The 11,522-nt window shown below is 49.7% G+C and overlaps 1 protein-coding gene across 2 annotated transcripts; it reads left to right on the top strand.

Moving 5' to 3' along the window:
* The first annotated feature begins 202 nt into the window (after positions 1-202).
* C1H12orf43 (chromosome 1 C12orf43 homolog) lies at positions 203-10,876 on the top strand. Of its 2 annotated transcripts, none has more exons than XM_027923375.2 (6): positions 203-349; positions 5,110-5,152; positions 5,320-5,418; positions 8,733-8,806; positions 9,336-9,426; positions 9,933-10,876. In XM_027923375.2, the coding sequence occupies exons 1-6, from the start codon at positions 208-210 to the stop codon at positions 10,282-10,284; spliced, it is 801 nt and encodes a 266-aa protein (XP_027779176.1). In that variant the 5' UTR covers positions 203-207; the 3' UTR covers positions 10,285-10,876. The 2 variants fall into 2 exon arrangements, with proteins under 2 accessions (XP_027779176.1, XP_027779175.1); XM_027923374.2 differs by having other exon boundaries at positions 9,930-10,876.
* Positions 10,877-11,522: the final 646 nt, after the last annotated feature.

Below are 11,522 nucleotides of genomic sequence, written 5' to 3'. Positions count from 1 at the left end.
CAAGACTGGAGAAGTTCATCTCTTGGATTCTTCACGCGCTCACATTGGAGGACAGCCTCCACCTTCTAGCACAGTTCGGGGCCCACAGCTTGCCTGAATCTGAGGACTACAATCCCCATAATGCCATGCACTTCTCCACCCTCACGTGGGGCCCTGTGGGCGGGCCCACAATAGAGGCGTTCCCGCGATCCTTTGCGGTAGCCCAAGATGGCGGCCCCCGGTGGCGCCGTGAGCGATTCAGAGAGCAGTAGCAGCAGCGAGGAGGAGGAGCTGGCGCGGTGCCGTGAGGCTGCGATGCCGGCCTGGGACCTGGAGCAGCACCCGCGGGGAGCAGAGAAACCACGAGCCGGTAGGGGGCGTGTTCTGGGAGGCTGTCCGTGGGGCGTGAGTTCTTCCCATAGGACCTGAGAGCATGGGTGGTGAGGAGGGAGTCCCCATTCAAGGTGCAGTAGGAAGGGTCGTTCCGTGGTCCCAGCGGGAGAAACTGAGACACCTCAATGTCTCTCGACTGCATTTTCTGCAGGGCATCCTTACAGCCTCCTCTCTGAGAGGACTGGCAGCCCCGCTCCCTGCATTTTCGCGTCCAGCCTTCCCGCGCCTGCAGTGCATTCCCCACCCTCTGGACGCCAATGAGCTCTGTCCACGTCTCTCAGACCTTGTGTGACCGGCTCTCTAGTGCCCTGGGATTAAATCGGAAATCCCTCAACATAATCGTGGTTAGAATCCTTAGGGTCCTTGTATTTGAAGTGGCAAAAAATATTGCATCTTTATTTTCATTAACCCCTAACTAAAATGTAGCAGCTCTTTCTGTCGTGCGCATGAGCAACAAGTCACAGTTGCTTTGACGATACCTGTTACTTTGTTACAACATGAATCACCAGATTTTCGAATTGCATTACAATCTTTGTCCATATATCAAAATATTTTTCTTATTCACAGTATGTTGGAAAGAGGTCATTTATACTCATCCCCTTGCTTTAAAAAACAGTGAATTTTAGACCCATTACTAGATCTTATTTAATAAAGATCTGTATTAATAAAGAAGCATATGCACTAATATCATAAATTTGGTTGTTTACTATTAAGAGAGCTAAATTTCAGCGTTATTGGGGTTTTCCATAAGTCAGTATGCTGCATTTTATGACCTGAAACATTCTGAGAAGGGATCCAGGCTTCACGGTGCTGCTAAAGAAAATTAAGGCAAAGGGCTGGGGCTCAGTGGTAGAGCGTTTGCCTAGCACGTTCGAGGCTCTGGGTTGGATCCTCAGCACCACATTAAAATAAACAAATAAAATAAAGGTATTATGTCCAACTACAACTAACTAAATAAGTAAATAAAATTAAAAAAAGAAAACCAAAGCAAAGAAAGGTTAAAATCCATATATTTGGTCACCCATTCCCTGCCTGTTTCTCCCTAGTGCTCTTGCCATTCTCCACTTCCCAGAGGTAGAGGCCAAACTACACCCTACCCACTTACCTCTGAACACGGAGAACTGCAGTTTTTCCTGCAGTTTTGGTAGACAAATCTGCTTCTCTGTCTCCATTTCCACTCACTAGCAGTAAGAACTTGAGCATACTGTTTACATCCTGCTGTACCTGAATTTCCTCTTATAAGGTTGGGAAGTTACTGAGATGATGCATCTGCAGTGCTTGGCACATAGGAAAGGCCCGGTAAATGGTGGCAAATGTGTGGTTGATTTCTGTACATGGACTGCTTGCCTCTCCCCCAGACTTAACTCTTGCTCATCCTTTAATGTAACGAGACAAAACCACTTTGGGAAAGCTCTCTCAGTCTTTCAAGTTGGGGTTACCTGCCTTGTGTGTGCCCCCATCATTCTTTGTGTGATTCCCTTTGTAAATAGTACTTTCATCTTTTCCTGCAATTTACCTCTTTATTTGTCTTATCTTTTTCCCCTTTAATTCTGCATCCCTAGCCAATATTTGCTGCACAAATACTTATTGAGAGGTTATGTGATATGAACTTCATGGCCTGTTCTTTCACCATGGTATTCCCAGGACCTTAGCACAGGGCTCGAATAAATGAATTCGCACAATGGGCACCTCACTGATGAGAGAGGCCGGGATTACAGCCAACTCCCAGTCTAAAGGGTTTCTGTGGGCAGTGGTGCCGCAGTCCGGCTGCAGCAAAATAACCGGGGGGTGACAAACAGCTTGTGTAGATTGATACAGCAGGAGTGGGAGCCGTTTATTGTAGGACAGGAGACGTATATATACATTCCACACAGCTTATCTTAATTAACATAAACTAGATTCAGCAGTCAACCAATAAGGAATCTCCAAACTTAATGGCTCACTGGCGTTACTTCACAAACCACTCCCTCTGGCAAAATGCCAGGCGCCATCCAGACTTGTTTACAGACTCTAACACAGTGGTAAGAGATGAACACCTGAGAAGTGGTATGCAAGGTACCAGCTTTTCAATTCATTGTTTTTGTGACATTATAAATCCCCTGCTAGGCTGGGTGTCAGGGTGCACACCTGTTCCCAGCTGCATTAGAGGCTAAGGCAGGAGGATCACAAGTTTGAAAACAGCCTGGCTCAGGAGATAAACGGGGGGTGGGGAGCTGGCTCTGGAGTAAAGCACCTGACTAGTAAGTCCAAGGCCCTAGTTCCAATCTAGTACCAGGAGGAGAAAAATTCTCTGCTATGAAAATACATGTAGGTGCCAATAATAAGCACTTTTCTTTATTGAGCACCTACTATGTGCCAGGCAAGATGCTGGACCTTAGACAGTCTTGGGCAATTCTAATAATAATGTCACCATAATGTGTGCTTTTTTTTTTTTTAATGTTTGTTTTTAGTTGTAGGTGGACACAGTAACCTTTATTTTATTTTTTTATGTGGTGCTAAGGATCAAACCCAGCACCTCACCTGTGCTAGACAAGTGCTCTACCCCAGCCCCATGTGCTCTACTCCAGCCCCATGTGCTCTTATTCTACATACTTTGTGTTGTCTGGTTCAATCTTTCCAGCAATTCCACAAACAGGGTATTATCAGCCTCAGTTTATAGATGAAAAAACTGAAGATGAAGTACCTTGGCCAAGGTCACTTGCCTTGTGAAAGTGCAGACCCAGGTGTAAATCTAGACCGCTCAGACTCTAAGCCCATGTTCTGTTTCTCTGGTATGTCACTCCCTGCCACAGACAAGTGTTTTTTGTGGACTAAACTCTCACCTTTTGGCCTCTGACCATGTGGAAATGTAAGTCACTGTTTTTATGAGTGCAGCCTTCAGATACAGCTTTTAACTGTAGTGATGAGGAACAGGTCACCAGACCTTCAAACCACTTAAATTTGGGGGCACCAATTACATACTTTGATTCATTTGTACAACTTTTATTTCAAATCAAAGCACAGTCCTAGGAGATAGAAATAGAAAGAAAATAATAATAATAACAAACCCTGTGTTTCAAATGCAAGAAGGTGAACATGCAGTGTGTCCATAACACTAACTCCAGAAGGTGGGTGATCTTACCCCATAGTAGATGAGGAGAACACAGGCTCAGGGATATAAAGTGTCTTGCCCAGAGTCACACAGCTTGTTAGTGTCAGCGCCAGGACTCCACCGAGCTGCCTCCCTGGGGAGGTGAGTAATGCTGTGTTCCATGGCAGGACTGATGGTTCCTCTCTCGTCCATGGCAAGAGACGGTCTTCCTCCTTGTGCCTGTAAAGACATCCCGCTGGGCTCCACACACTCTCCTCTAGGAGCATCAGGCACTTTTCACAGCTTCGGTGTGCTCCAGGGCACATCAGCACAGATCACGGCGTGCCTGCAATCACACACATGTGACTGTATCATGGCGTAGGCATAGCAGGGCCGCTGGAGTGGTTTAACACACCGTGCCCCTACACCCAGCCTGGTGCCACGCATCCATTCTGCTCAGTTGGCTCCTTAAAGGCACAAGCCCATTTTGTCCCATTATCCATGCCAGAAGCCTCCGAGCTGTCTTGTGCTCATCTCTGACACCTGTGTCCAGTCCATTAGTACATCCTGTGGACTCCACCTTGAAACTGTGTGTATCAGGAATTCCCAATCATTGCAGGGGACTCCCTGCGTCTGCCCTTGCCCCACTCTGATCTCACTCCTCACAGTGGCCACAGATGTTATATAAAAATCTAAGTCAGTTTATGTCCCCCTTCTGGCCAGAATCCTCCAGTGGCTGCTCATCTTCAAAGCCCAGATCCTCACATTGACCCACACGGGGGCCCTCTGTGATGCGACCCCCAGGAGTTCTTCATCTCTATTGGGCCCCTGCTGGCTGGGTGGGTCCCCGCCACACTGGCCTTCTTGCTGGTTCTCATACTCCAGACAGTTCCTGCCTCAGGGCCTTTGCAGATGCCCCTCCCTCTGCCTGGAAGTCTCTCTCCAGGTATCCACTTGGTTCACTCCCTTACCTCTCTGATATCTGTTCCACTGTTACCTTACCAGAGAAACTGTACCTGCCCACCTTTATACAGTGACCCCCCCCCCCCAGCACAGCCCACCTCTCTCCTCTGCATTGTTTTGTTTTTTTAATTTACTGGCCATTATCCAATTTTATAGTGAGTTTTTACATGTTTGTTATCTGTCTAGAATGTAAGCTGCATGGAAACAGGAATAGCCTCTCAGTTGTTCAGCAACTGAGAGACCTGGTGATTAAAAGGCAGTAGGTGTTTGGTTGAGTGAATGACCACCAGGCCAGACAGTCCCAGTGTTTTGGCTTGAAACATGCGATCAGCACAAAGAGCCACCTTCTTCCATCTTCTCCTGCAGCACTTAGCACACAACCAGGCACGTAGTAGGCATTTAACAAATTGTACAAATTACACTTAGACTTGCCTGTTCAACACAGTGGTGGACAGGGGCCTCTGGAGCCAGGTGGCCTGCGTCCCCTCCCAGCTCTGTTAAATTGGCTGTTAGATGCTGCCCAAGTTGATTTTGCCTTTCCTTGAATCTCCCTCCCTCTTCAGGTGGGGATAATGGTAATCTTTCTAATGGAGCTTGGAGATGATTCCCTAGTCACACATGTAAATCACTTTAAAAAGTCCCTGTCACAAATAGATGTTTTTATTGTTGTTGCCTCTAATTCCTCAATTTTCATTTTTCCACAGATGCTGCAAATAACAAGTTGCCAGTCCCCCGACTGAGCCTCAGGTACTGCGCCCTCAGTAGAGCAGTTCCCTTGACTCATCGGCAGATACTGCCCGCTGCTGGGTTAGATGCTAGTCTGGCTGTCAGAGTGAGATGGACGCAGGGAGTCTCTACCCCATGGGGCGGCTCCTGGGCCAGCAGGAAATGAGCTTCTTTTGTGTCTGTCACAGGCATAAAGTGGATGAGCACGAACAAGATGGCAACGAACTTCAGACCACCCCCGAGTTCCGAGCCCACGTAGCCAAGAAGCTGGGAGCCCTGCTGGACAGGTGAGCCAAAGTGTACGCGTCGACACCAGTGCAGCGGACACACTGGCTGGGAGCTCAGGGTGTAGCATTGGTCTCCTCAGTGCATTCATAAGCAACATGTCACATAGGTCATGCTGATGTCCTTACCCCCGGTGAGGAAGCAGGCTGTCAGCAAGGAGATGTGTTTTCTTGAGGTAACAGGGAGCAAGGGGCAGAGATGGGCCTCACCCAGCTGTGTGTGACTTCACGGTTAAAGTGTTTGTTACCCCTGCCTTATCCTGCTATCATGGGATAAGAGGAACCCTGAGGAGAAGCAGGAATTGAGGAAAAGAAAATGATTGACCCCAAAATTAATAACCATTCGCTTCATTTTATTCAAATGAACATACTTGTTTAGAAAAAAATAGAAAAGAAATAAAAAGAAAGGTTAGCCTTTAAAGAATCAGGTTGGCATTCCCAAAGCGAGTACCAAGAATGCTACCTATTTTAGTCCATCCAGGCGACTATAGTAAAATTCCATAAACAACGTAGCTTATAAACATTTTGGATACTGGGAAGTCCAAGATCAAGGCACCGGCAGACTCAGTGTCTAGCGAGGCCCTCTTCTTAGTTGACAGATGGCACCTTCTAACCATCTTCCCACATGGCGGAAAGGGACAGACGGTCTCTCTCTCAAGCTTCTTTTGCAAAGGCATGAATCCCATTCACGAGAGCCCCAGGCCCGTGGCCTAAGCACCTCTAGAGACCTCACCTCCTAACACCATCACCTTGAGGTTAGGATTTCGACATAGAAATTTTAGGGCTGCACAGACATGCAGACAGTAGGCCTGGCCCAAAGTGCAGCTCTAGAAGAAGGGATCCAACAGCAAAGAAGTTTGAGAAACACTGCAGTCCACATGTATCCACGTGCCCCTGGAGAATGAGGGTCATTACAGTGGATTCAGGGCTCCGGGAGCTGCTGTGGCGGGGAAACCTGTGTCATTTGCTTGGCCCTGTGTTTTCCAAACTCATTCAGCCACAGTATGTGGCCTGGCCTCATAGATCAGTACCCGTACTGTGGAACACATCGCAGGGCAGGCTGCTCCTCGTCCATTTCTAATTGACAGTCCTGGCAGGTTTTGAAAGGAGAAGAGCACTTGGGGCCATGGTCCTTCAATTTGAAGTAAATATGCAAAACGACAGATGGGCCTTCCCACGTGTGGAACAGCTGTTCTTGTGAGGCTGACCAGAGGGTCAGAGCCCAGCAGCCTGAGCCCCCACGGCACTGGTGCCAGGTCCCCAACTCCAGGATTGGTAAGGGGCTTGAGGAAGGCCAGGTCAACTCAGCCTGAGGGAGCAGTTTTTCTGCATGACCGTTTGGCTTTGCATTGAACCAGCACAGATGCTGGGTGGCAGTCCAGCAGAATGCTCGTCACCATGGCCAGAATAGTCCCTGTACTGCTTCATGTTTCTCTCCAAAATGATACCCTAGCTGGTTCCTTCTATTAGATCGGACATCTCAACCTGGACACTGGACATTTTTGACGGGATAGCTCTTTGTTGTGGGCTGCTTTTCACATCACAGGATGCTCAACAGCCTCTCTGGCCTCGACCTAGGAGGTGCTAATGGCACCTGCCCCACCAGTCATGACAACCAACTGTGTCTCCAGGCATTGCCACATGCACCCAGGGACCTACACTGAGCCACTCTGTCAGGTCTGAGACTAGGGCCTGGACAGCATCATCTCCACTCCCTCTCCCCAAATTCTTTCCCTGCACAGGGCTTTGGGAGATGCCTGTGGCTTATGCAGAGGGAAGTTAGGAAAAGCGCTGAGCGCACGCCACAGGCCTGCTGCAATGGCAGAGGGCGCCGGTCCTGCAGGGCATGACTCTGCCTCAGCAGACAGCAGGACCCACCTCCTGGCCTCTGCCTCTAGAGAGCTGTGGCTGGTTTCTGTGAGAGGTTCTAGGAAGCTGATGACATCATCATCTCCACCACCACCACCCCCCATGGCTCCTGTGTCCTGAGCACCTGCTGTGGCCGGCTCTGTGCCAAGGGCTCCACATCCATTTTCTCATCTGATCCTTTTGACAGCCCTAATAGGAAGGGACTGTTGTTGCTCCCAGTTACAGAAATGTGACAGAGACTCAGACAAGTGGAGTCGTTTGCCAGAGGGTCACAGCAGTAAGTAACAAAGCCAGCATCCAAAACCCAGGCCTCTGCTGGGCGCAGTGGGTATGGCTGTAATCCCAGACACTTAGAAGGCTGAGGCAGGAGGATGGCGAGTTCAAGGCCAGCCTGGGCAATCTAGCAAGACGCTGTCTCAAAGTAATATGGGCTGGGGATGGAGCTGAGTGGTACACCACCTCTGGGTTCAATCCTCAGTATCACAAAAGCGCAGAGGACTCTGGAGTCTGACTAATGTCAGTGAATTGTATCAATTTCAGTTTCCTGGTTATGATGTTGTACTGTAGTTTTGCATGGTATTTGGAATCTTTTATGTGGCTCAAGTGGTAGTGCGCTTGTCTGGCATGTGTGCAGCCCGGGTTCGATCCTCAGCACCACATACCAACAAAGATGTTGTGTCTGCCGATAACTAAAAAAATAAATAAATATTAAAAAAAAAAAAAACTCTTTTAAAATGAAGAAAAAGCTGGGCACGGCGGCACATACCTGTAATCCCAGAGGCTTGGGAGCGGAATTGCAAGTTCAAAGTCAGCATCAGCAATTTAGTGAGGCGCTAAGCAATTTAGTGAGACCCTATCTCTAAATAAAAAAATTTTTTAAAGGTGGGGAGGAGTCTGGGGATGTGGCTCAGTGGTCCAAAAAAAAAAAAGAAGGAAAAAAAATGAGCAGCTCTGCCCTGTTCTAGAAGCTGACTTCTGAACCACTTCTCTAGACTGGTCCTATTTCCCTTTTCATGCTATTCTGCAGTAAGCTCAAAGCAAAATCTATGGCCTTTCTCCAGTAAGTAAAGTACATAGGAAAGACTCCCTCATCACACTTCCGGCTCTTCCTGTTCCTTCTCCCATTTTTTTTCTCTGCCCTGTTGAAATTACTTTTTTTTTTTTTTTTTTTTGTACTGTATCTTTAAAAGTTCTTCAGTACTTTCTGGAATTATGGTAAGGTTTAAACAAAAGAAACCTTGCAGAATCAGAAGGGGCTATTGCTGTTGCGCTGTCACGGCTGAAGGTTCAGCCTTCTTACCAGGCCAGTGTGCTCTCCACTTTTGCATTTAGGATCATGTGCCCCATCGCCTCCACTTAAAAATAAATGTATTTTAAATTTAAAAACAAAAATTGTTTTTGTCATTACCGCAAATCACACCCTAATCAACCGTCTCCTCTCCCCTTAGCTCCATTACCATCTCAGAGGTAGTGAAGGCGCCAAAGACAGCTAAGAAACACAAGGTGGCTCCGGAGGATGACGGTGAGTAGTCACTGCAAACAGCAGCTGTTGTGACCTAGAGCTGGGCAGACAGTTGGGTGTTTTATGTCCTTTCACCCACTCAGGCCCTGCCCTAAGGCGGGTGACGATACCCCAGGCACAGACAGGGAACTGAGGCTCTGAGACAGAGTCACTTGTCTGCACTAAGCTCCTCTGTCTGACCCTGAGCAGGAGCAGGCTCCCCCCTGAGTCCATTGCCCTGCCCAGCTCTGTGAGCTCATTGGAGGCTGCCTTAGGTACTGGGAGGCTTAACTAGTGACTTCCAGAAGCTTCTGAGGGCTCACTGCCCCAATCTGGCAGCTGCCGCCCTGCAAACACTGCATGTCCTGGCCCATCAGGTGTGGAGCAGGCCTCTCTCAGATGAGGCCTCAGTTTGCAGTCGCACCACGATGACTCCCAGGTCTTCAGCTCTGCACCAGGGGCTCCTTGAGGGCAGAGGCCGTCAGCCTCAGCACCCGGGAGAGGAGAGGTTGGCATCCAGCAGCGCTGACTTTGCCCCTGTGAATCTTAGGCTTTCGCCTTTTCTTCACATCCATCCCTGGAGGCCCCGAAGAGGAAGCTTCTCCCCGCCCCCGCCCAAAGCGCCAGCCCTCCACCTCCAGGTGAGAGTCCACTCCTCTCCTCACAGTCCTTCCTGTCTTCTCCTCCCGTCTTGGCTGTCTTGGCCATCCCCCTGGTGTAATGAAGCAGACGCCAGACCAACAGGCCGCGGAAGGGGCCTGTCAGGTAACTGGAGAGGCACACCCAGCAGGCAGGGTGTTTTGGGCTTCTTTGGGGTGGATCTGTACTTTTTTTAAGCACTCATTTTGGGTCAGACTCCTTATTTTCTTGTATTTGCCTCCTAAGACATCCCTGTGAGGTCTGGATTCTAAGATCCCCATTTTGTAGATGAAGATACTAAGGGTCAGAGAGGTTAAGTCACTTAATGAGGTGTAGGTCACAGGGTTTCTGGCAGAGAAGACTAGAGCCCAGGTGTGCCCCACTCCCAAGCCTGCGCTCGCTCTCGAACTGCCTCCATCTTAGACTCTGACCAAGGGGGGGCAGCGGAAGGCGACTTTGGGACCTGCCCTGACCGCAGCTGACCTACACTACCCTCCCCTTGCAGCAGTGAGGACAGTGATGAGGAGTGGCAGCGGTGCCGGGAGGCGGCTGTGTCAGCCTCGGACATTCTGCAGGAGTCAGCCATCCACGTTCCTGTCAAGGTGGAGACGGAGGCCAAGAAGAAGAAAAGGAGGCTGAGGAGGAAAGCCCAGGAGGGGGCGGGCGCTGGCTCAGCTGCAGCCACCAGCCCCGCCCGCGGGACCTCGGTCCAGACCCAGGAAAGGGAGTCAGGGAGGGCCAATGGGGACCCGGTATCACTGGGGACCAAAAAGAAGAAAAGGAAGAAAAAGGCAAAGAAAGCCAGCGAGGCATCACCATTTTCACCAGCAAAGAGCACAGCCGCTGCGCCTGCCCACTGACCAGTCTGTGGGCGCCGTCCCCGGCTTCAGGACAAGGCACCCAAGGGCAGCGGACCGCGATTCCACCTGAGAGCACCTGGCTGGCAAGCTGCCTCCACCCACAGACCTGACAGTGTTTGGGGCCTGGCCCAGAGTCTGGGCAGAGAAGCCTCAGCAAGGCCTATCCCCGTGTTTCCACGGAGGGCCGGGGTGGACCTGTGGTTCCAGAACATTCCATGGCCTCAGGAAAGAGTCTTCCAGCTCTTCAAGACTAGTGGCCGAGTGTTAAAAGCTGTCATCTCCCTCTTACCCTCTGAGATGGGCAAGGTCTCTCTCCCTCCCCGACCTCTTCAGCTTGGTGTAGAAAATGTCTTTAGAAAATGAGGGAAGGAGCCCCCAAGGTGCCAAGGCCCAGGGAAACCTCTGTCCTCCTCCCTCTAGCCCACATAAGCTTGGTAGAACTGCAAAAGAGGAAAGATTCCACCCCCTTGTGCCATTCTCCAGAATTTTCTTTCTCCACATTTATGAATTTATCATACACAATGATGTCTCCGAGCCAACTAATTCATCAAAAATAAATTGTCAGTCCGGGCACAGTGGCCCACACCTATAATCCCAGCAGCTTGGGAGGCTGAGGCATGAAGATTGGCGAGTTCAAAGCCAGCCTCAGCAAAAGTAAGACACCGAGCAACTCATTGACACCCTGTCTATAAATAGAATACAAAATAGGGCTGGGGATATAGCTGAGTGCCCCAGAGTTCAATCCCCGGTACCAAAAAAAATAAAATAAATTGTTAGAGTGGGGATGTAGCTCAGTGGAAAAGCACATGTTTAGCAGGCACAAGGCCCTGGGTTCAGTCCCCAGCACAAAATGAAAAAAAGGAAACTGGAGGTACCCAGTGCTTGGAATGCGTTGGGCACGTCCTCCCCATCATGCTGGATTCTCATGAACTATTTTCAGTGACATCCCATGTGGAATCCTCCCACCTACCTGCAAGTGCCCCTTCACCTAGCTTCGAGACTTCAGGAAGTGTCCCAGCACCTGTGGACCTGGTTTCATGCAGCAGGGTGTCCTGCAAAGTAGCCGCTCCGGCTTCCTCATCTTGCCTGAGTCTCACCAGGCAGCTGCGAGCATGCGCACTCAGCCCGTCTCAGGCCTCAGGCCCCAGCCTGCCACAGCCTCCCTCCTTTTGACCAGCCCCCAGCTGGGAGACTCATTAACAAGCAACGAGTTTCCATACATTTCTTAGAGATTTTAC

This window comes from Marmota flaviventris, chromosome 1, assembly GCF_047511675.1.
Source record: "Marmota flaviventris isolate mMarFla1 chromosome 1, mMarFla1.hap1, whole genome shotgun sequence".
In the NCBI taxonomy this organism is placed as follows: domain Eukaryota; kingdom Metazoa; phylum Chordata; class Mammalia; order Rodentia; family Sciuridae; genus Marmota; species Marmota flaviventris.
The sequence above is the reverse complement of the archived record's forward strand: the minus strand, read 5'-3'. Positions and strand labels throughout refer to the sequence as shown.

What these genes read in the sequence shown, in the direction of transcription:
- C1H12orf43 (XM_027923374.2), top strand. Translation starts at nt 208, where the DNA reads ATGGCGGCCCCCGGTGGCGCCGTGAGCGATTCAGAGAGCAGTAGCAGC. An exon ending in CTGGGAGCCCTGCTGGACAG is followed by an intron (nt 5,419 to 8,732) that starts GTGAGCCAAAGT and finishes CTCTCCCCTTAG; the next exon opens with CTCCATTACCATCTCAGAGG. An exon ending in CGCCAGCCCTCCACCTCCAG is followed by an intron (nt 9,427 to 9,929) that starts GTGAGAGTCCAC and finishes CTCCCCTTGCAG; the next exon opens with CAGTGAGGACAGTGATGAGG.